We start from the raw sequence: 23,651 nt of genomic DNA on the forward strand, positions 1-23,651 counted from the left end.
TTCTTAGGTAACTCCCTTTAACATTTCATATAATAAGGGCTTGGTGATGATGAGCTTCTTTAACTTGACCTTATCTGAGAAGCACTTTATCTTCCCTTCCATTCTAAATGATAGCTTTGCTGGATACAGTAATCTTGGATGTAGGTACTTGCGTTTAATCTTGGGTAATGTAATGATGATGTGCCTTGTTGTGTTCCTCCTTGGGTCCAGCTTCTTTGGGACTCTCTGAGCTTCCTGGACTTCCCAGAAGTCTATTTCCTTTGCCAGATCGGGGAAGTTCACCATTATTTGTTCAAATAAGTTTTCAAGTTTTTGTTCTTCCTCTTCTCCTTCTGGCACCCCTATAATTCGGATGTTGGAACATTTCAAGGTGTCCTGGAGGTTCCTAAGCCTCTCCTCATTTTTCCAAGTTCTTGTTTCTTCATTCTTTTCTGGTTGGATGTTTGTTTCTTCCTTCTGGTCCACACCATTGATTTGAGTCCCAGTTTCCTTCTCATCACTATTGGTTCGCTGTACATTTTCCTTTGTTTCTCTTAGCATAGGCTTCATTTTTTCATGTTGTTCGAACAGATTCAACCAAGTCTGTGAGCATATTGATAACCAGTGCTTTGAACTGTGCATCCGATAGATTGACTATCTCTTCGTCGCTTAGTTGTATTTTTTCTGGAGCTTTGAAGTGTTCTGTCATTTGGGCCATTTTTTTGTTTGTTTGTTTGTCTTGGCGCGTCTGTTACTTTAAGGGGCGGAGCTTTAGGTGTTCACCGGGGCGGGATAATGCTGGTGGCTGCGCTGTGACGCTGTACGTGGGGGAGGGGCGGAGTGAGAGCAATGGCGCCCGCCTCACTGTCCTCCGGATTTCAATCTTTCACTCCGATGCCCACAATCAAACTGGGCCACTCTGGTGCTGGTTCCCGAGTAAGTGGGCCTGTGCACACTCTAGGCCCCTGTGGGTCTCTCCAGCGACCTCTCCTGTGAGGCTGGGAGTCTCTCCTGCTGCCGCCCCAACCCCCAGGGGCGCTTTCAATCAGAGGTTTGAGGCTTTATTTCCCCGAGCTGGAACCCTGGGTTGCACGGTCTGCTTCGCTGCCCGCCGGTCGTCAGGTTTATCTGTGGGCGAATGTGGTGCCGCAGGGTGCTACCCGCCACTCTGCCTGCTCCACTCTCTGCCACTCTGAGTCCGGCCCTCTGGGTTTATCTGGGCAAATGTGGGGCCGCAGGGTCTGCTAGTGCTCAGACTGCCTGCGCCATTTGTCCCACACTCCGCTAGTCTCGGTCCCGCCATAGCCACGGGAGTCCTCTCCACCCCGGTGCCCGTCTTCGCCCCTCCTACCAGTCTGGATGTGTTTATTTTCTATTTCCTTGGTGTCAGTCCCCCTTGCTGTTCGATTCTCTGTCAGTTCTGGTTGTGCGAGGAGGCGCAGTGTGTCTACCTACGCCGCCATCTTGGTTCCCCTATTTTCTTTTTTTTAATCATTATTCTATGGCAGTTGTCCTAATTTTTCTCCCTTTGCCGGCCAGTGTTATTTTCTTAGTTTTGAAAATATACCTTGATTATGTAAAATGTTAACATTAGAGGAAGCTGGAGGCAGGGTAAACAGAAACTTTTTGTACATCTTTGCAACTTTTTGTAAATATAATATCATTCAACTGATATAAAATCCAACGGGACTGGAGCTTACACTGTAGCGTGAATGACTAAAATAGTTTATTTCCTCAATTACTGTTGGTCCAGTTTTCCTTTTGTTTTGAGTCCAATGTGCAGCAGGTTTTACAAGGTGCTTAGTTAGAGATTCTAATCAACTAAGTGATGAATTACAAAATTTCTTTCCTGCTTTCAAATACAAATAGGCAAATCTGTTCCACATCAGTAGCCAACAGCCTTTACTTTGGGCCCTGTTGCTGTGATACTTCCTGATGAAAAAATCTGTAATGTAGCTTAAGGAGATTTTATCTTGTAGCACACAGAGGATGAAATTCAGGTTCATAACTGGCATGCCGTCTATTACTCTTTGTGAATTCTAGCAAATGGATTTCAAATGGCATATTACATGCTGCTAAAACGCTGATAACCTTCAAATCTGTGAATATTACCTGAAAACCTAGTGTCTGCAGACTACAGGATAAACGTCTGGCAAATTTAGCGCCTTCTTGACTTGTTGCTCCAGTGTAAATAATTTTTCCTGAGGACCAAATTGTTGCTGTAATTCTAAGTTTTCTAAGTTCATTAGTACTTTTCCAACATGATGCTTATAAATTACATTTGCTTCCTCCAAAGCAATCTTCCTTAAGTTCAAATGGCCTCTTGTTCTAAAAACACAGACTACATTTGTAATTAGAATGTGCAATGCAAAGTCACGGTCTATATCCGTTGGGGTAGTTTGAAAACTTAGCTTCCCACCATGAAGATTACATCCATGGGAAGAAAGGGAGGCGGCAGGGGACACATCAGTATGCCCGGTGGCCTCCGACGTGAAGGAAGGATGACAAGGATGATGCTGAGGCTCAGCACTGGTCAGTCTCCGCCACAGGTTGCTAGAGCCCCTGAGGCGAGGCTCCATCTTTCACGCTTTGTTGTTCCCGGTGCATAGAACATATTTTTGAAAAGACTACACAGTGAGGTTTAAGATGTCATGATTTTTCTTGTTTTATATCCCTCCTGGGATGTGTAGTCCAAGCACCGCTGTTACAGTCATTGGTAATTTTCTGCATGGTCATGCCATTCATTTGATAGCCAGGGTCAAGTGTTTCTGTTTGTTTTAAACATTGGGATTTTTTTTCTTTTTGCTATCTTTTAATTATGTACAAACTGTACAGTCTAAAGTCAGACTGTACATTTAAGTTCATCTTGCTTCCATTCCTGTCGCCTCCACTCTGTTCTCTCCTCCTTATAGGTAACGATCTCATTAGTTAAGGGGTTTAATTCTTGTTTTTTGTAAAATTTCTGACAAATTAACTACTTTCTTACAAAAACACTGTGTTGCAGCTTGCTTTTTTTCACGTAACCATATAACATAGGAATGACACCATATCATTGCATAAAGAGCTTCCTCATTTCTTTTTATAGCTGCACTTTTATAGTTTGTTCAGCCAGTTCGGTAGGGACAAATGAATAGCCTAGTGAGTTATCGCCAGTATCTGTGATAGATTCCTAGATGAGATTACTTAAAAAGTAACTGCTTATGTTCTCTCGGTAGGCATTATAGTTCTGTACAATTTGCATTCTCTCAAGCAAGTTACGAGAGTTCTGGTTTCCCATATGCAGATTGTCAAAATATTGGATTTTTACTAATCTGATTAGATGAAAAATGGCATTTCAGTGTAGTTTTAATTTTTACTCCTTTTATTCAGTAGACTGAACATCTTCATTGTTTAAAGACCATTGCAGTTTTTGGTAATCTGTCTTTTCATGTATTTGTTTATTTTTATGTTGGAATATTAGACTTTTTCTTCTAAAGTTTTAGGAATTCTTTATATATTATGATTATTTGTCCTTTCCTTGTGATATGTCTTTTATTTATTTTTTACTTTGCTTACAAAGGATTTTTTTCCCATTCAGACTTTAAAAAAAAAAATTTAGAAAGGACTTCTTGTACTACTAGGTAGTGATATTCTTATATAACAATTTAATATTTTCTATAAAGCTTAACATATTCCATTGTACCAGGGGAAAAACCCTGGACCGAAACATGAGAACCACTATCGAATGTGTCTGCTTAACTGAGTTTTCTTTTACCATACTATATTCCTTAATTTACTCATTTAACAATATTTGTGGTGTCCCAAGATCAGGATTAGTTGCATTTAAAGGCCAAGGTTTCCTATCTCAGACTTGGTCTTAAGACATGACATTTTGGTGATGGCTGCTTTGACATCCTTGTTTCTCAGAGTGTAAATGAGGGGGTTGAGGATTGGTGTGAGAATAGCATATGCTACATTGCCCATGATGTGGAAGTCGGGGGGCAGGTCAGCCCTGTAGGCCACATAGGCTACGGCAATGGAGGAGTAGTAGGTGCCAACCACCAGGAGGTGGGAGCTGCAAGTGGAGAAAGCTTTTGAGCGTCCTTCCTGGGAGCTGATTCGAAGCACTGAGGCCAGGATGTGGGCATAGGAGAGAAGCACCAGGAGAAGGGGCAGAAAGGACACCACCATGGCGATGCAGAAGCCCATGAGAGTCTGGGGGGTCTTGTCAGAGCAGGAGGCCTGAACGAGAGCCAGATGATCGCAGAAGCAATGGTGGATGTGAGCACTGTTGTTATAAGCCATCTGGGAGATTTTCACGACTGCTGGGACGGGCAGGAGGAGGGCAATGAGCCAGGCACTGGCTGCCAGGGCAGCATTGGTCTGTGGGGTCATGTGGACAGGATAGTGTAGTGGGCGGCAGATGGCCACATAGCGGTCATAGGCCATGACCACTAGGATGAAGGCTTCAGAGCATGTGAAGCTTTGGAAGAGGTACATCTGCAGTAAGCAGGCAGGGAAGCTGAGGAAGTGGTCCCCAAGCAGGAATAGGGACAGCATCTTGGGGACAGTGGTTGTGGTAAAGAGGATGTCCAGAGCAGAGAGGTTGGTGAGAAAGAAGTACATGGGCTTGTGGAGACTGGGCTCTGCCACCACAGCCACCAGGATCAGGGCATTACCCATAAGGATGAGTAGATAGAACAGGAGGAAAATAAAAAACACAGGAAGAAAGAGGGATTCTGGCAAAGAGGGTATGCCCACCAGGTAGAAGACTGGTGAACCATCCACTGATCCGTTACAGGTTGTGGCCTCCATAGCAAGACAGAGTTGGATTTCTAGGAAATTGACAGCTGGAACATTCGGATACTGGGAATATCTGAAAACCATAGAAACAAAGGATTTTAGAATGAGATTCTATAATGTCCACTCAATAGTTCATATAAGCACAATTATTTACAACCAACTCTGGAGGACTGATGGTGGGCTGTGGTACTGAGTTCTACCATGTGAACCCCAAATTCCTACCTTTCTTCTTTGGTCAAATGTTAATTCTTTTTTTTCCTCTTTATTTATTTATTTATTAAAATATATTTTATTGAGTATGCTACTACAGTTGTCCCATTTCCCCCCCCTTCACTCCGCTCCATCCTGCACACCCCCTTCCTCCCACATCCCCCCCCTATAGTTCATGTCCATGGGTCATATATGTAAGTTCTTTGGCTTCTACATTTTCTATACTATTCTTACCCTCCCCCTGTCTATTTTCTACCTACCATTTATGCTACTTATTCTCTGTACCTTTCCCCCCCTCTCCCTCTCCCACTCCCATGTTGATAACCCTCCATGTGATCTCCATTTCTGTGGTTCTGTTCCTGTTCTAGTTGTTTGCTTAGTTTGCTTTTGTCTTTGTTTTAGGTGTGGTTGTTAATAACTGTGAGTTTGCCATCCAAATGTTAATTCTTAAGTAATAATCTACCAACTGGGAGTCATTGTGCTGCATTCAGGTGATACGGTGGAGAAAGTGAAAAAGGCAGGCAACTTCTTAAGAGTTTACATTTTACTGGGGAAAATCAAATCAAACAGTTGATTATGGAATTATGATGGTGAAAAGTGCTTTGGAAAGATTCCTGCTGGTCTTCACCCTAGCTTCTGCTGCTGCTCAACCAAGAGCCTGCAGACTTCCTTCGCCCCAGCTGAGAAGGTGCTACAGCACCCAAACCTTAGGAGTCTTGTGAGCCATTGGCCAGAGAGGAACAGACTTCCTGTGACAAATGCCAAAGGTAAAATCCACCCCTCGGCCCACCAGAGGTGGTTCTCTTCTTGTCAAGGAAGGGGATATGTATGCTTCTGTTCACCCAAAGAGCCAGAGGTCTTCAACTGTGGGAGAACAATGACCACTCTGATAACTGGGGATGTCCTTCTGAATAAGCAATCCAGGACAAAGTCCATGGTCATGATCCAGGAGCAAGTCCATGGTCACACTTATATCATTGCCTCTTCAACCCTGATGATTCTAAGAGTAGTTCCTTCCTGATTTTTCTAGAACTGTCCTGTTTCTCTTACTTCTGATAAGACATTTTTGATGCCATTGAAACTTAAAAATGCCAAACTTGGAAATGTCCAGTCAGCTTTTTTCTTTATAGATAAAAAGGGCAAGGACTTGCCTAAGATTACACAGCCAATCAGCCACAGAAGCTGGACTGGGACCCAGGCCACTGGCCCCCAGACCAGGGCTCTTTCTCTATATTACGTTCTCTACAGAATCTGGAAGCTTACATTTTCATGTGGGGAGAGATTGGGGCAAAGGTTTTGTCTTTTTCCCCTCTATTTCCAAGCTGATATGGTCAGCAACAACCATAAATTTCAATTTATTCTTTAGTCTCTTAAGTGTGGTGAGTGGCCTGGTTCCTGTTGGGGAGTGAAGGCTGGTAAATGTCTCTCTAAATCGTGGGAATGCAGATGGTGCAGCCACTGTGGAAAACAGTACGGAGCTTCCTCAAAAAATTAAAAAAGGAACTTCTTTATAACCCAGTCATTCCACTTCTGGGACTATATCTGAAGAAACCCAAAACATCAATCTGAAAGAATATACATACCCCTAGGACGTTGCAGTGTTATTTACAATAGCCAAGTGCCCATCAGTAGGCGAGTGGGTGAAAAAGCTGTTACATTTACACAATGGAACACTACTCAGCAGTAAAAAAAAAAAAAAAGAAGGAACTCTTACCTTTTGCGACAGCATGGATGGACCTGGAGAGTATTATGCCAAGTGAAATAAACCAGTCAGAGAAAGACAAATACCATATGATCTTACTTATATGTGGGATCTAGTGAACAAAATAAACTAACAAACAAAATAGAAACAGACTTATAGATACAGAGAACAGACTGACAGCTGTCAGAAGTGGGCTGGGTGAAAAAGTGAAGGGATTAAGCCAAAAAACAAAACAAAACAAAAAACCCCACTCATATAACAGTATGCATATAACAGTATGGTGATTACCAGACGGAAAGTGGGGTGGGGGGGGTAGAAGAGGGTAAAGGGGCGGGGGTAAATGGTGACAGAAGGAGACTTGGCTTTGGGTGGTGAGCACACATACAATATACAGATGATATGATATAGAATTGTATATTTGAAACTTATATAACTTGGTTAACCACAATAAATTCAATTTAAAAAAACCACATGGAACAGACCATTTCATTGTGAACACTACTTTGAAAGAAAAAAAATTGTTCTAGAGGTCGACCCCCAATACCTAGGTAGGAAAGCAAAAATGGTTACAGCTCAACTTAAAAGAGTTAACCCTCAGCTAACCAGACCCAACCTGCCTAAGCTGATTGTCAGGGGGTTTTTATACCCAGACTGATGCAGATGACATTTTCCTGCATATCTATAGAGCTCAGAGAAGTTGATTTTGGATTAAATGTCATTGAGTTAAGCGGAGCTGGAGTTTGAGGGGAAGCCACTCAGAATCATCAGGTTCAATTGCACCCTCCTCCTCTGCTCTGCCACACTTCTGTTAAAGAGCAGGGAGACAGATGCCGAGTCTGAACTCCAGAAATAGAGTGTCTTCCTCAAGGTCAAACAACAAGTTCATGGCAGAAGTGGGTCTTGAACCAGTGTCCTGGCTCTCACCCAGTGTTCATAAAGCTTTTTCATGCCTGCCATTAAAAGCCCATCTTCTTGCAGCCTATTTCTCCTTATTCTGGTCAAATGGCAACTTTTCGCTCTTATTCTTCTGCCAGACTCAGCTCAAATATTCCCTCCTGTAAGGAGGAGGTCTCTTTTCTAGGCTCTCCCAGTTTCTGTGCTTTCCTCTGTCATCACTGGAATCACATTGGGTTGCCCCTGTGCATTTATGTGCCTGTGGCTCCACCAGGCTGGGAGCACTCTCAAAGCTGTCGTGGGGCCTGATGGTTTCTATTTAACAATACCCTCAACCCTTCCCAGGAGCTCGGTGCTCCAGAGGCAAGAGCCAGAATGCAGATTTCCTAACACACCTCATTTTGCTGCTGAATCATAAAATTAGAATGAAGTTGTCATTGGTGAGGCCAATAGTTTTAGTCTCACCCCTTTCTTATACAGGTGAGGGACATAAAAGGGGGGCTCAGAAACGGCCTGTGACTTCCCCAAGGGCACACTGTAAGTTGGCCACAGAACCAGAACTACCCAGCAGGGCTGGGTTATCACCTTGAGCCCGGATAACAGCAATGAGCCCAGGCTGCCCCACCTACTTGGGGCCACAGGACTGACCAACTAGTTGAGGTTTGAGTGCTCACCCTTTTCCTTTTCTATACTTCTGTTTTGGCCGAGTGGGCTCATGTGGCAGGCAAAGCATGTGCTCAGGGTACCAGCTAGACAGGAGCACTGAAACGTTCTTGAAAGAATTTAGTGTTCGATATTTTTGAAAAAGCATTGATGTAGTGTTGTAGTAAAAATCAGAAAGTCTCTGGGCTTCTTTACATTTATTTTGTGGTTTAGATTAATGGACTTTATTTTGAATACATGTTGCAGGTTTTTTTTCAGTGCATAAGGACACTAAAGGTATTGTTGGGGGACAATTTTCTTGGTCAGGATTATCTACCAGTCTGTTACAGCTGGTGGGGGACAGAGAAGACAGAAAAACCGATCACCTGAATGTCCAACCTGATGCCACACTTCCTGTTATCGCCTCCTCTCACCATCCAACCTGCTGGGGAGTGGTTATGCCCCATCCACAAATGAGAAACTGAAGGTCGGAGAAGGACCTAGTTCAAGGTCATGGCTGGTGAGGGGTAAGAGCAGAGGTTGATCTGGAGTCAGCCTACTGCAAGGACTGAGCCCTGCCTGGCAACCAACAGTCCTTGCTCCTGGGCCAGCTGTGGCTTTGGGCCTCTGAGCCTCAGTTTTCCCATTTGTAAAATGAGGGCTTTGAAAGAGATGATCTCCTCCAGCTCAATGAACAATTTGAGTGCCACCTCTCTGTTTGGCCCAAGAGGGGTCGGAGATGGACATCTCATGGCCTAATCCTCTAAGGAGACAGCCCGAGGGCTCCCCATTTATTAGCCCCTCTTGTGGGCTTGATTCCTATCATGTCATTACACTTCACTACACTGCCAAGTCCATGCCATTCGCTCAGGGTATTTTCACCACGCTGTGCTGTTCCCATAGAAAAGGAGCAGATATGTGTGAATTACAGAGTTCAGGTTCATTTACTTTGGAGTTAGAAAGACCTGGGTTTCCATTCTGGCTCCACCACCTTCCACTTTCTCTCTCTGAACTGCAGTTTCCTCATCTGTGACTCATAATATTGACAGAAACATCATTAAACATTTTCATTTCCTTCAATGTACTAAGCCTAGCTTCCTTGTAAAAAACTCCTATAAGCTCATCAGCCTCTTGCTTACGATGCACATCCCTACCTGTCCTGCCAGGATGTCTGACCCAGGGTCACACAGACCGTGGGGGCACCCTGGGACCCTGACGTTTCCACATTCTGTGTGTGCTCGTGGGCTCCTCATGGCTCTCATTTCTTCTGGCCGCCCTGAGCCTGTCTGCCGGGCCCAGCCTTTGCCAGCTTTTAGGCACTCCCTCCTGGGCCTATCTCACCACCAAGCCTGATCCACTGTGGTATCTTCTGTGGAGTCACTGCACTTGGCCCTGGGGTGAAGCCAGGAAGGGGGAGAGCCACAGCCCATTAAACCCTGGAGCGAGGGTCTGCTGGGGCCCTCTCCCTCAAGTCAGCTCCCCCATGGGACCTCACGTCCATCAGCTGGGAGCAACTTCCTAGGGTGGAGTGGGGGATTTGGCCCTGGGCTTTGCAGACAACGAAAGCACCATCATTAACAATCCTCACGGGTTCCAGAAGTTCATTACTCATGGGGCCGTTGGATTTCTGTTTCCCCATCCAGTCTCACAACAGCCAGGGAAGACCGGTAGAGTCAGGATTGTTTCTCCTAGTTGACATTTGAGAAAACCAAGATCCAGAGAAGTGACATGACTTGCCCAAAGTCACCTGAGTGGCTGGTGACAGAGCTGGGAATTAGACCCAAGGTTCCACTTCCAGTTCAGCGGTTCAACGGCACATGGTCTAAAGGCTGAGACCTGAGTTCTTTCCAGTTCTGTCACCTTGCACACGTCCTGTGACTACGAAGAGCCTTCCCTTTCTTATCTGTAAAAAAGGGTGGAACAACACTGCCTGCCCTGCAGGCACCTGGGAATGGTTTGGTGCTTACCCAGCGCCTCCCACGGGGTAAACATTCAGTGAGCGAGAGCTATTGTTTTCATAAAGCCAAATAGTACACCCCTGTTGCCTGATGGGGATGTGCTACTGCTGTTGTACAAGGAGGAACGAGCAAAGGGTTTGTGGAAAGGCCATGAGGCGGAGGGCTGTGCCCCGACCCCAGGCAGGGCCAGAGCCCAGTCGCAGACGGTGCCCGTCCTACTCTTCCTGATTCTCTCCTATGGCTCCGCAGCTCTCTGTTTCCCACTTTGTCACTCCTTTACTGGCTGTATAAAATTTAAAGTTTTAATATTTCACAAACTATTTTCCCTTCCCTCCCCAGAGGTGGTCACTATTACTGACTTGGTGGGGTCCTTCCAGACCTCCTCTAGGCCTGTGTGTCTCTGTGTGTGTGTGTTTTCCCTGAAGGCAAATTGTGTCATTCTGTACTCACTGCATCACTTACATTCTAACTTTGTGAGTCTTGGAATTTTTCTCTGTCTGACCTACTTCATTCTTTTTAGCTCATTTTTGGTATTTGATAGTATGGATCTGACAGTGTTTGTCTAACGGACATTTGAGTTGTACCTGATTACTGCTATTATGAATAATACTATAATTAACATCTTTTTATTGTGTGTTTTCGGGCCCATGGGCCCAGACACTTCTCTGAGAGAGAGATCCTTAGAAGCAGAACTTCTGGGCCAAGCCGTAAGCGCGCTCCCCACAGAAAAGGGTGTGTACGTGCAGGGGCCCTCCCAGCTTCAGACTCGAGGCTTTGAGAACAGGGAGCCACAGCAATGACTGAGATGGCCCTGTTACAGCCCAGCCTGACGCTGCACCCCAAACCAGGGACAGCCGTGCCCAGACGCCCATCTCAGCCCACGGAAGAGATGTCCAGAATTGATCCCCATTGACCGTAGATCTGCAACTACAGGATGTAAAATTACTAATCCACTGGCCGCTGAGTACAAAACCTCATGGGAATGAAGACACAGGCGGCGGAAACGGGAGTGGAGGTGAGAATTCACCAAGTATGCCTTGTTTCATAGTTCTGGTTTAAAATTGTTATGACTGTGACTTTAAAAGTCACATACGAAGACTCTCATTGCTATTTGCTGACATAGTCTCTGCTAATGAACGCCTTTGTGTAAAGTCCTAAGCTCCGCATCTTTAGCACAATTTTCTAAGAAAGATCTTCTTCCCTTTAACCTTTGTCACAACAATGTCACTGCCTGCTCCGTTCACCGTTCTTACGCTTTTCCTTTCTGCCTGTTTGGTGGCGCTGTTGTCCTGCCCATCCCTGGCCCCGTTTTGACCCAGGTGATTCCTGCAGGGCACTGGGTGTTAAAGTTCTGTGGTTTAATTGAGTGTAAGTTCCATTTCTCTGCACTAAAAATTAGCCCCTCCTGACAGGTAGCCAAAGGACGCCGCACCACGTCGTGCGGGCACTAGGATGGTATGTCTCCTGCCCCGGGGGGAGCCGCTCAGGGCGTCTCTGTGCAGTCAGTCCCCACCCATCGTGTTGTTCACTCCATGAGGACTCCCCAACAAACAGTAGCAGGTGTCGGAGATGCAAAATGTCTATGGAAAGCAGTTTTCCCTTGAACTAGATGTCACCCTCTGTGCTCCCACCATGCCCTGTGCTTCCCTCTGAAATGGCACTCAACACCCTGTGCTATTTCTACCACGTCTATCTCCCCACTAGACTGTGAACAAATCGAGGGCAGCGACTGCCCTGATATATCTCCATGTCTCTCCCTTCTATTGCATTGTCTGGCACCTTCCAAAGGCTTCTTAAATGAGTGACCTAATGGGGAAGTTATATTCAGCAGCTCGATGCTTACTGTGAGTGTGAAAGCCACCGCAATCCACTCTACCCATGGGAGGTCTTGGACCCAACACTGGGAACCAAAATAGCACGTGTGCCCAATGGAGTGATACCTTTTAAGAGTTTATTATGAAGTATTATATTCATCTACAGCACAAACATGTTTAGCCTACATATTTAATTGTAAAGCAAAAAGTTTCATTGGAAAGCAAGCACCATGTCAGCATCATTCAGGGGAGGAGGAAACAACGGACACCTCATAAGGCCCCCAGCGCCCCTCCCTGCTTACAGCCCTCTCCCTCTCCCACGGAAATACCACCATTCCGGTCTTTAATAAGCATGTCTTCTGTTTTCTTCACAGTTAATGACATCTGCATGCACTGATATAAGATACAGTATAGCCTTGCCCGTTTTTAAACTTTATATAACTGGAATCCTGCTGTACGTATCTATTTGGCTCCTGATTTTTTTAGCTCAACATCATGTGAGATTCATCCAGGTTGTTGCGTGTACATGTCATTTCTTCACACTTTATGGGTGTGTAGGGTTCCATGTTAGGAGCATTTCACAAATTAGAGAAGCGCTGCTCTCCTACATGACAGAGTGTGTGTATCTTCAACACGATCAGATAACAATCAAATGTTTCCCAAAGTATCTGGGCGCGCCCACTGTCAGTGCGGGGCTCCGATGACTCACACCCTCGCCACCCAAGTGCCATGAGACTTGGACGTGTTTTAGCCAATCTGGTTGGTTTCTAGTGATATCTGCTTGTTGTAATTTGCACCTCTCCTGTTACTAATGGGGTGAAACGCTTTCTCCTATATTTATTGGCTATTTGCTTATTCACTCCTGACTATTTTGCTCGTTTTTCTAATGTCTTGATTGCCTTTTCTTACTGAAGTGATTGTTTATACCTTCTGGCTATGAATCCTGAGTCCTTTAATTGGTTATATGTATTCAAATAACATCTTTCACTCTGTGGCTTTGCTTTCCACTCTTTTCCCCTCCTCCCCGCCCTTCTCCTCCTCCTCTTCCTCCTTCTTCTTCTATTTTGGCATCTTTCAATGAACAGAAATTCTACATTTTAAAGCAGGCAAACTTATACTTTCTTTTTCTCTAGGTTTAGAGCTTTTAAAAAATTTTGTTTAACAAATTTTCCCACCCTCACCGGTATGGCTCTGTTGGTTGGGTGTAATGCTGCATAGGGTAAGGTCACTGGTTTGGTTCCTAGTCAGGGCACACACCTAGGTTACGAGTTTGGTTCCCCAGTTGGGGGGATATGAGAGGAAACCGATTGAGGTTTCTCTTTCACATTGATGTTTCTTTCTCTCTCTTTCTCCCTTCTTTCCCCTCTAAAAATAAATAAATAAAATGTTTAAAACAAACACACAAAAGAAAAATGTTCCACCCCAAGATCGAGACTATAGTGTCCTATATAGTTTTATAGCTTTGCCTTTCATATTAAAGTCTTTATTAAAAAGGGTTTTTTTTAAAAATTTAGTTTTAGAGAGAGGGAGAGGGAGGCAGAAAGAGAGGGAGGGAAACATCGATGTGTGAGAGAAACGTCCATCTGCTACCTCTCGGTACGTGCCCCGGCTGGGGAACCGAAGTGGCAACTCAGGCGTGAGCCCCGACCGGAAATCGAATTACCGAAATTTCACTCTGCTGGTTGATGTCCTACCACTGAGCCACATTGGTCAGGGCTCATATTTAGGTCTTTTTTGAGATTGATTTTTATGTTCACTTGGGGTAAGAGACAAATTTCATTTTTCACATGTGATGAGTACTTGATAGACTAATACCATTCATTACGCGTCCATCTTCCCCACTGATTGCGGTGTCATTACTCCATGTATCGATGGCACATATATTTAAGGGTCTCTTACTGGGCTACTATTCTGTTTTATTGATCTATATGTTGATCTGTGTCTTCATAACTGACCTGTCTGTGTTCTCATCTTTATTACGACTTAGCCTTGATAATATTGAAAAATCTATTTGACACCTTTAAGCAGACACTTCTTGTATCTAACCTGACATTTTAGCCACTCTAACTGGTTTCAAGTGGTATCTCTTTGTTGTAGTAATTTGTACTTCCATTACTAAAGAAGTTGAGCACTTTCCTATATTTATTGGATATTTGTTTATTTGACATTTGTTTTTCTTCCTACAGAAGGGTTGATTTCATAACCTGGCCTATCATTAATAGAAATGGAAGTCCCAATGGTATATTTTTGGCCCTGCTATGTAAGTGATTATTTCCCTCAAAAAACATTTGATGTCATTCTCTGTTCTTAGCACCCTGGTATCCTGGGGATAGAACTAACTACATCTAAAGTCAAAGATCTCCAGAATGCCCTGGGCCCTGGGGACATGCCATTTTGGTGATGGCTGCTTTCACATCCTTGTTCCTCAGTGTGTAGATGAGAGGGTTGAGGACAGGTGTGAGGATGGCGTACACCACATTGCCCATGACATGGAAGTCCAGGGGCAGGTCAGCCCTGTAAGACACATAGGCTATGGCAATGGAGGAGTAGTAGGTGCCAACCACCAGGAGGTGGGAGCTGCAAGTGGAGAAAGCTTTTGAGCGTCCTTCCCTGGAGCTGATGCGAAGCACTGAGGCCAGGATGTGGGCATAGGAGAGAAGCACCAGGAGAAGGGGCAGGAAGGACACCACCATGGCGATGCAGAAGCCCATGAGGGTCTGGGGTGTGATGTCAGAACAGGAGGCCTGGACCACAGCCAAGTGGTCACAGAAGCAGTGGTAGACACGGACCACAGAACCAAAAGCCATGTGGGATGTCTGCACCACTGCTGGGATGGGCAGGAGAAGGGCAGCGAGCCAGGCACTGGCTGCCAGGGCAGCATTGGTCTGTGGGGTCATGTGGACAGGATAGTGCAGTGGGCGGCAGATGGCCACATAGCGGTCATAGGCCATGACCACTAGGATGAAGGCTTCACAACAGCCAAGACCATGGAAGAGATACATCTGCAGGAAGCAGGCAGGGAAGCTGAGGAAGTGATCCCCAAGTATGAGTATGGACAACATCTTGGGGACAACAGTTGTTGTTAAAAAGATGTCCAAGGCAGAGAGATTGATCAGGAAGAAGTACATGGGCTTGTGGAGGCTGGGCTCTGCCACCACAGCCAGCAGGATCAGGGTGTTACCCGCCAGGACGAGAAGGTAAAGGAACAGGAAGATGAAGAAGACGGGGAGGAAGAGGAACTCCTGTAGAGAGGGGATGCCCACCAGGTAGAAGATGGGTGAAGAGTCTCCTGATCCATTACAGGCTGTGGCATCCATGGTAGGACTGAGCTGTGTGCCAGGGTGACAGGCAGCCAGAACATCTGGAGAAACTGGGAAAAACCAGGAGTTTGGAATAAGAATTCTGTACATTTTAAATCACTTCTGACCAATTTTAGAGAAATGGTGGTACCCTTCAATGTGGATTCTTCCACCTTAACCCACAGCTCACTCCTCCCCTCTTCTATCAATCACTAAACAAGCACCTACTCTGTGCAAGGCCGTGAGGTGGAAAACAAGGCGCTCGCGGCTCCTGCCCTCCCAGGGCTGAAACCCTACTGAAAGGGTGCTGTGTGTAAAAGCCAACCACAGCATTAATTCTCTGGTGACAACCGTGCTAGGTGCATTGGAAGAGCTTCTTTCCACCCCTGTCTGTTCCATTATTTTGGGCATCAGATCTTAGATGAGCTCTTAAATCCCTGCGTTACTGTATTTTCTCTTGCTCTTGCTTAAAGCTCCACTGAGAGGCATCACTATCACTGCATCACTAGGAAGGGCTGATTTTCCCAAGGTTTTCTGTAACATGCTGTGTCTCAGTCCACTCATTGCCCGGGGAGAGGCTCCCCTCTCATTCTGGCCAGATGCAGCAGGTCTGCCTGCTCCTCTCCCTACTGCGCCCTCTGGGCACATGGCCACTCAGGTTTCAGCAGTGGGAGGGACAAATGCCTTCTCGTAGGACAGCTCTCTCCTTCACGGAGCCCAAGCTGATGGGGCATCTTCCCACCACTTGGGGAGCATCCTGGATCTCTTATCTTCCCTCCTCCTGGTTGCTGCAGCCTAGTGGGTGTTGTGTTTAGTTCTTTTATGCCCACTCTGCTCTTGGCTCCTCAATACCAACTCACAAGAAGCCACAGGGGGCTATCATGAGAGCCTTGTTGCTGGAGGGACCCAGGGCCCTGAAAGCTGTGGCTTTCCAAAGACAAAAGCACCCTAAAGCTGGACTGGGCTGGGTCAGCAGCGGGGCTGCCGCACTAGAGCTGAGGCATTACTGGCCAGCCCCCACTTCAGCAGGCCTCTGAGGAGTGGTCCGGGCAGCCTCCCCTTTATGTCTGCATCACTGCTGTTTGAGCCCCAGTGATTCCACAGGCACTTTCCCTTTGAATTCCTTAAAACTACATCTACCTTCTTTCTTTTCTAAACAAATGAACAAAAACCACCTCTCATGTCCTAGAATCATAGACTGTCAGAATTGGAAAAAATTTTTTAAAAATCTTTAATTCTAACACAATTCTTCTCCCCATCCCACTTGCCCACCACCTCTTGATTTTTTCTTGGTCTGCTCCAATATTGATCTGGATTGTGCAGTGTGGCTTCTAGATTTGGAAGTGGTGAGTAGCAGATGCTTTGTCTAAAAGGAGCGTAGTAGGAGAGTCAGCCAACCTGCTTGTGTGTTCTTTGAAAGAAAACCTCAGAGGTCTCCCCGTCCCGTGACCTGGGCAATAAGGTAAACTTTGTCTCCATTTCAGACAGTTATTCCTTAGTTAGCCAGAACCCTATTCCAACAAGTTTGGCCACCCGGTTTTTTCTCACACCTCAAGGAATGCAAACTGCACTCCCCTGGACATTCCTGCTCTCAGAGAGGCAGTCATGGTCCCAAATGAGAGCAGAAACAAGGGCCAAAGCCAGAGGGGTCCTACGGGGCCATCAAGTTCAGCTGCCCCTCTCCCACCTCCTCTGTCCCACTGCTTTGTAGATGGAGGTAAGGGTGCTGAGACCGAGGTGGAGAGGTGGCACATGGCTTTTCACTGCCAGGTGGTGCTGGAGTACCCAACGGGTAGACCAGGCACGTGCTGGGTCACCACAAGGCCGGGCACCAAAAACACTTCCTGCAAGTTTCAAGTTTGATATTTCAAAGCACCATTGAACTTGATAATAGGAAATATCTGAATTTGGCTGGATGTTCTTACACTTATTTTATAGTTTAGGGTTCTTGTTTTTCTTTGAATCACATCTGAATGATACAGCCTGGACCCTGACCCCGGTTCTACATCCCTCTCCCCACAACTTGACCCTGTCTCGCCACTCTGGTCTTTGCTGAGATCTGGCACTTTTACCCGCAGGTCACACTCACCTGCCAAGCATCGTCCACCTAGGTGACTCCTGTGGTGTTCCCTTTGTGTCTTCTAACCTGGCCTCGTCAAGAAGAACCCAACAGGTGCTAGCTGTGGTCTATTAAACCTTCTAATCTCCCTTTAGCCAGGCCTGCTGGGGACCTCTCCCTCAATATGGGGCTCCTTGGGACACTGTGGTCCCCTGCCATCACCCAGGATTAACTTCTTGGCCCCTCCTAGAGTATGTGTTGAGAGGGGGTTTCCCTCTGGGACTTGCTGATACAGAGAACAGCATTGTTAACAAGCCTCAGGGGTTCCAGAACTAACAACCCACAGGGCAACTTTTATTGACATTATTTCCTCTGGTCCTCAGAACAGCCAGGGGAGACAGCGGCCCAAGGGGAGGAAAGTAACGTCCAGAGAAGTGAAATGACTTAGTGCTGATGCTGATGTTTAGTGTCAGAGCTGCAAGTCAGACCCAGGGCTTTATTCCCAGACCTGTGCTCTGCAGTATTGCATGCGGGTAAGGGCCTAGGGTCTAAAGTAGAAAGTTCTAGATATGAATTCCAGTTTCAGTATGTTTTCTTTTTTTTTTTTTTTTTTAAATTTTATTTTTTAATATATTTATTGATTATGCTATTACAGTTGTCCCATTTCCCCCCCACTCCACTCCATCATGCCCACCCCCCTCCCTCCCACATTCCCCCCCTATAGTTCATGTCCATAGGTCATACTTATAAGTTCTTTGGCTTCTACATTTCCTACACTATTTTTACCCTCCCCCTGTCTATTTTCCACCTATCATCTATGCTACTTATTCTCTGTACCTTTCCCCCCCTCTCCCCCTCCCACTCCCCTATTGGCAACCCTCATGTTCTAGTTGTTTGCCTAGTTTGCTCTCGTTTTTGTTTTATGTGTGGTCGTTAATAACTGTGGGTTTGCTGTCATTTTTACTGTTCCTATTTTTGATCTTCTTTTTCTTAGGTAACTCCCTTTAACATTTCATATAATAAGGGCTTGGTGATGATGAGCTTCTTTAACTTGACCTTATCTGAGAAGCACTTTATCTTCCCTTCCATTCTAAATGATAGCTTTGCTGGATACAGTAATCTTGGATGTAGGTCCTTGCGTTTAATCTTGGGTAATGTAATGATGATGTGCCTTGGTGTGTTCCTCCTTGGGTCCAGCTTCTTTGGGACTCTCTGAGCTTCCTGGACTTCCCGGAAGTCTATTTCCTTTGCCAGATTAGGGAAGTTCTCCTTCATTATTTGTTCAATTAAGTTTTCAATTTTTTGTTCTTCCTCTTCTCCTTCTGGCACCCCTATAATTCGGATGTTGGAATGTTTCAAGGCGTCCGGGAGGTTCCTAAGCCTCTCATTTTTCCAAGTTCTTATTTCTTCATTCTTTTCTGGTTGGATGTTCCTTTCTTCCTTCTGGTCCATACCATTGATTTGAGTCCCAGTTTCCTTCTCATCACTATTGGTTCCCTGTACATTTTCCTTTGTTTCTCTTAGCATAGGCTTCATTTTTTCATCTGTTTTTCGAATAGATTCAACCAAGTCTGTGAGCATATTGATAACCAGTGCTTTGAACTGTGCATCCGATAGGTTGGCTATCTCTTCATCGCTTAGTTGTATTTTTTCAGGAGCTTTGAAGTGTTCTGTCATTTGGGCCATTTTTTTTTTTTGTCTGTCTGTCTTGGCGCGTCTGTTACTTTAAGGGGCGGAGCCTTAGGTGTTCACCGGGGCGGGGTAACGCTGGTCGCTGCGCTGTGACGCTGTACGTGGGGGCGGGGCCGAGTGGGAGCAATGGCGCCCGCCTCACTCTCCTCCGGCTTTCAATCTTTCACTCCGCTACCCACAATCAAACTGGGCCCCTCTGGTGCTGGTTCCCGAGTGGGTGGGCCTGTGCACACTCTAGGCCCCTGTGGGTCTCTCCAACAACCTCTCCTGTGAGGTTGGGAGTCTCTCCTGCTGCCGCCCCAACCCCCAGGGGCGCTTTCAATCAGAGGTTTGAGGCTTTATTTCCCCCGAGCTGGAGCCCTGGGTTACGCGGTCTGCTTCGCTCCCCACAGTTCGCCCGGTTTATCTCTGTTCGAATGTGGGGTCGCAGGGTGCTACCCCCTGCTCAGCCTGCCCCGTTCTCCGCCACTCTGAGTCCGGCCCTCTCGGTTTATCTGTGCAAATGTGGGGCCGCAGGGTCTGCTAGTGCTCAGACTGCCTGCGCCATTTGTCCCACACTCCGCCAGTCTCAGTCCCGCCACAGCCACGCGAGTCCTCTCCACCCCGGTGCCCGTCTCCGCCCCTCCTACCAGTCTGGATGAATGTTTATTTTCTATTTCCTTGGTGTTGGTCCCCCTTGCTGTTCGATTCTCTGTCAGTTCTGGTTGTGCGAGGAGGCGCAGTGTGTCTACCTACGCCGCCATCTTGGTTCTCTCAGTATGTTTTATCTATGTCACCTTAGGTAATTTACTCAGCCTCTTTGAGTCTCAGTTTCTCCACCTGTAGAGGGGAACATAATAGTCCACATCTCAGAGAGCGTTTGAGAGGATTTAATGAGATAAGGGATATAGGATACTTGGAGTGAAACATAATTATTTGAAAATTAGTCCAGGAGTTTTGTTTGTATTACCTGGCAAGAGTCAGAGGACAGCCTTCCTGCTTACATTCAGTTTCCCCGGGGGCTGTGGGTGTCCGTCTCCTGCAAGAGAAGATGCAACCTTCATGGGTTCTCATGGTCTCCAGATGCGGCAAGTTGGCTTCACCAGGAACTGCAGGCCACAGCTGGCACCTAAGCTTAGACTGCTTATTATCCGACAGTCGATTTGTTCTGCTCTAAAGCTACTCTCTTGCTCCTTCCCCCAAAAGGCGATCAATAGGGTTAGTGCCACTGTACCTGCATCTTAGGATGTGTGTGTGAGCTGTTAGCAGCCAGCGCTCTGCTGTTGGGGGGCAGACCACCAATTGTGTCCACTACAGTCTACCCCTCAAACCTCTCAGATGCATCCACTTACCACAAGGAGTTTACTCCTTTTGGACAGGGGGTTTCCACAATTTGAAGGAAAATCTCTAAAAGAAGGATTAATGGGATTAATCCTGTTGCCACTGCTACTGCAGTCAGCCCCCAGGTTGCAAGTGATCAGCAGCGTCTCCGCCACCACCCACCCATTCTAGAGTCCCTTCTCCTTCACTCACATTCAGTCACTTTAGTTGGTCCGGGTCAGCAATTTTCAACCTTCTTCATCTCATGGCACATAAAGTAATCACCGAAATTCTGCAGCACATCAAAAAATGTATTATAGTTTTTGCCAAGCTGACAAAAAAAGTAGGTATAATTTTGATTCATTCATACCAGATGGCTACTGTTGCATTGGCTGTTGTCACTTTTTAATTTGACAATCTAAGGGAAAAGAGGTCATGTCTGTGACTACGTAGTCAGGTATTGCATGTTTTAAAAATTCTTGCAGCACACTGGTTGAAAACCTTCTAACATACCCACACCCTCATCCCCGATAGTCCTGGGCCCCTGGTTATTAGCTTTGCCAGGCTAAGTTTGCTTTAATTGCCCATTTACAGTTAACTCGGTCATGGTAGAAACAAGAAGTGTTCTATGCCTGAATACCAATACGCAAACCCCCATTACAGAAGAACAGTCTTACTTTCTCTTGAAGATCAGGGTCAATTACCCTTGTAAATATGGTAACTCCTTTTTTTGACTGCTGGTCTACTTGCACAGTGGGCTTAAAAATGACCAGGCAACAGTTGTAACTTTAAATTTACTGGGAGGTACTGTGTCTCCTGTGGAATCAAAACTGCTTAATCCACAAAGGCTAAAGTCAGTGGGACTGCATCACAGTTCCACCAAATGGGTCACTGTGGGTGATGCCGAGTGAAGCCACTCTAACTTCTCCCCAGTGGTTCTTGGCAAGAAGCATCCCTTTTTAATAGGCAATCATGCTACAAATGGATCCTTCCCATTGGATGGGAATATGAACCCCATTTGCATTCTTTGACTGGAGTAGCTGGTGGTTTTGTTATGCAGCCTTTTCAAGCCTCCCACTTACCCGCAACTACATTGCTGATATGTGAGTACTTGCTAACGAACAAGTGATACCAATTCCAAAATCATAAGTACTTACAGGAAGAACATTGACTTTGAATTAAATGCTAACTTCTTGGCTCCCACAACCCCCTTTGCTTCTCTCTGTGCTATCACCTTCTCACATTATTTCTCAGGGTCCAACTCCCCCACTAGATTATCAATACCTTGAGGGCAGCAACTATGTCTGGTTTATGTCTGTCTCCAGCAGGTGATAAACATTCTTTATAAATAATTGCATGATCTACTTTTTATTTTTCACATTAACTGTTATTTTTAGCATCAGTGGGAAGCCTCCTTGGTCCAGCATTTAAGGACCAGGCTTTAGCTGTCTGCTCAACCGAGTGAAGCCAATTTATGCTACTATAACACATTTAAACATATTTACTGTGTTTCTATTTGGTGCTAGGCATTTTCATTGGTGCCTGGGGAGCTGGATTAGTTGCATCTAAAGATTAAGGCCCAGAATGCCCCGGGTCCTGGGGACATGCCATTTTGGTGATGGCTGCTTTGACATCCTTGTTCCTCTGCATGTAGGTGAGAGGACTGAGAGCAGGTACAAGAATGGTGAACCACACATTGCCCATGACGTGGAAGGCCAGGGCCAGGTCAGCCCTGTAGGCCACATAGGCTATGGCAATGGAAGAGTAGCAGGGGCCAACCACCAGGAGGTGGGAGCTGCAAGTGGAGAAGGCTTTAGAGCTGATGCGAAGCACCAGGGCTAGGATGTGGGCATAGGAGAGAAGCATCAGCAGAAGGTGTAGTCTCAGAGCAGGAGGCCTGAACCACAGCCAGTGGTCACGGAAGCAGTGGTAGACATAGGCCACACAACCAAAAGCCATGTGGGATGTCTGCACCACTGCTGGGATGGGCAGGAGGAGGGCAGTCATGGGTAGTGCAGTGGGCAGCAGATGGCCACATAGCAGTCATAGGCCATGACCACCAGGATGAAGGCATCACAGCTGCTAAGACCATGGGAGAGGTACATCTGCAGGAAGCAGGCAGAGAAGCAGAGGAAGCAATCCCCAAGCAGGAATAGGGACAGCATCTTGGGGTTGATTGTTGTAGTGGAAAGGATGTCCAGGGCTGAGAGATTAGTTAGGAAGAAGTACATGGGCTTTTGAAGGCTGGGCTCTGCCATCACAGCTGCCAGAATCAGGGTGTTACCCATCAAAATGAGCAGATATATTAAGATGAAAATTAAGAAGACAGAGAAAAAGAGGGATTCAGGCAGGGAGGGGATGCCCACCAGGAAGAAGACAGGTAAGGAGTCCTTTGATCTTTTATGGGTGGCTTCCATAGTGGGTCAGGGCTGGGCGTCTGCAGACAGACACTGGGAGCATCGGCACTGGTCGGCACTGGGAAACCAGAACAATCAGGGACACATTAACTAGCATCTTTTTCTTTCCAATCATGGGCCTCAATTCTTTGTGCTTGGAATTTCATTGCACAACCAAGATGCTCAGGATGCTGAGGTGTCTAATGAGCAGTGGTTGAAAGAGCTGGTCCTGGCTGGTGGAGAGGAGAGGTGGTGGAGAGGAGAGGTAGACGCGAACACCTGAAGGGCTGTCAAAGGGCGGGAATAACACTTACATAGAACTCGGGCCAGTATCAGCAGCTCCAGGGGCCCAGAGTTCAGCCCCACCTATGGAGTAAGTTTCTTACAATTAGAACTATCCCATTAGGCAAAAGAGTGGCTTGAAAATTAGTGAATTCTATATAGCTAGAGGTATGCAAGACTGGGCTCTTTTTGACTGAAATGCTGCAGAGGAAGTTTAACATTCAGATAGGAGCTAGAGTAAAGATCTTTAAGCAACCTTCCAAACATGGATCCATGGATTCTTTTAAAAAATGTTAACATAGCCCTGGTTGGGTAGTTCAGATGGTTGGAGTGTCATCCCAGGTTGCCAAGGTTTCAGGTTTGACCCCTGGTCGGGGCACATACAACAATTAACCAATGAATGCATAAATAGGTGGAACAACAAATTGATGTTCCTCTCTCCACTCCCTCCCTTCCTCTCTCTCTAAATCAACAAATAAAAACATTTTTTTAAACATGACATAAATGAACCACATCAATCAGATTGCAGGGTTTGGGGGACAAATTTATTCTGAGAGAAAAATTCTTGAGAAGTGTCCATTTAAGTTCAGTTGAAAAATCCAGTAGCTTCGTTATTCATTGAAGTAGCCCCTTTAAGGATGTC

General features: G+C 46.0%; 2 protein-coding genes and 2 pseudogenes across 3 annotated transcripts; all 4 read right to left on the bottom strand.

Annotated features, from left to right (window-relative positions):
- Positions 1–1,719: 1,719 nt before the first annotated feature.
- LOC112315910 (olfactory receptor 2AT4) lies at positions 1,720–9,642 on the bottom strand. Of its 2 annotated transcripts, XM_045181954.2 has the most exons (3): positions 9,364–9,642; positions 8,596–8,726; positions 1,720–4,834 (listed from the first exon to the last, which is right to left on the bottom strand). In XM_045181954.2, the coding sequence occupies exon 3, from the start codon at positions 4,771–4,773 to the stop codon at positions 3,802–3,804; it is 972 nt and encodes a 323-aa protein (XP_045037889.2). In that variant the 5' UTR covers positions 4,774–4,834; positions 8,596–8,726; positions 9,364–9,642; the 3' UTR covers positions 1,720–3,801. The 2 variants fall into 2 exon arrangements, with proteins under 2 accessions (XP_045037889.2, XP_045037888.2); XM_045181953.2 differs by lacking the exon at positions 8,596–8,726.
- On the bottom strand, positions 1,813–2,558 carry LOC112315911 (TATA box-binding protein-like 1 pseudogene; annotated as a pseudogene).
- A 4,598-nt stretch (positions 9,643–14,240) lies between the features above and the next one.
- LOC112315909 (olfactory receptor 2AT4-like) lies at positions 14,241–17,411 on the bottom strand. Its single transcript, XM_024572574.4, has 2 exons — positions 17,370–17,411; positions 14,241–15,351 (listed from the first exon to the last, which is right to left on the bottom strand). Exon 2 carries the CDS (start codon positions 15,296–15,298, stop codon positions 14,333–14,335), a length of 966 nt encoding a protein of 321 aa, XP_024428342.2. The 5' UTR covers positions 15,299–15,351; positions 17,370–17,411; the 3' UTR covers positions 14,241–14,332.
- A 4,491-nt stretch (positions 17,412–21,902) lies between these two features.
- LOC112315907 (olfactory receptor 2AT4-like) lies at positions 21,903–22,747 on the bottom strand (annotated as a pseudogene).
- Between the last annotated feature and the right edge of the window lie 904 nt (positions 22,748–23,651).

Source organism: Desmodus rotundus, chromosome 5 (assembly GCF_022682495.2).
Source record: "Desmodus rotundus isolate HL8 chromosome 5, HLdesRot8A.1, whole genome shotgun sequence".
Lineage (NCBI taxonomy): Eukaryota > Metazoa > Chordata > Mammalia > Chiroptera > Phyllostomidae > Desmodus > Desmodus rotundus.

Excerpts from the sequence above, each read along its gene's own strand:
- LOC112315910 (XM_045181953.2), bottom strand. The coding sequence starts at position 4,773 with ATGGAGGCCACAACCTGTAACGGATCAGTGGATGGTTCACCAGTCTTC.
- LOC112315909 (XM_024572574.4), bottom strand. The coding sequence starts at position 15,298 with ATGGATGCCACAGCCTGTAATGGATCAGGAGACTCTTCACCCATCTTC.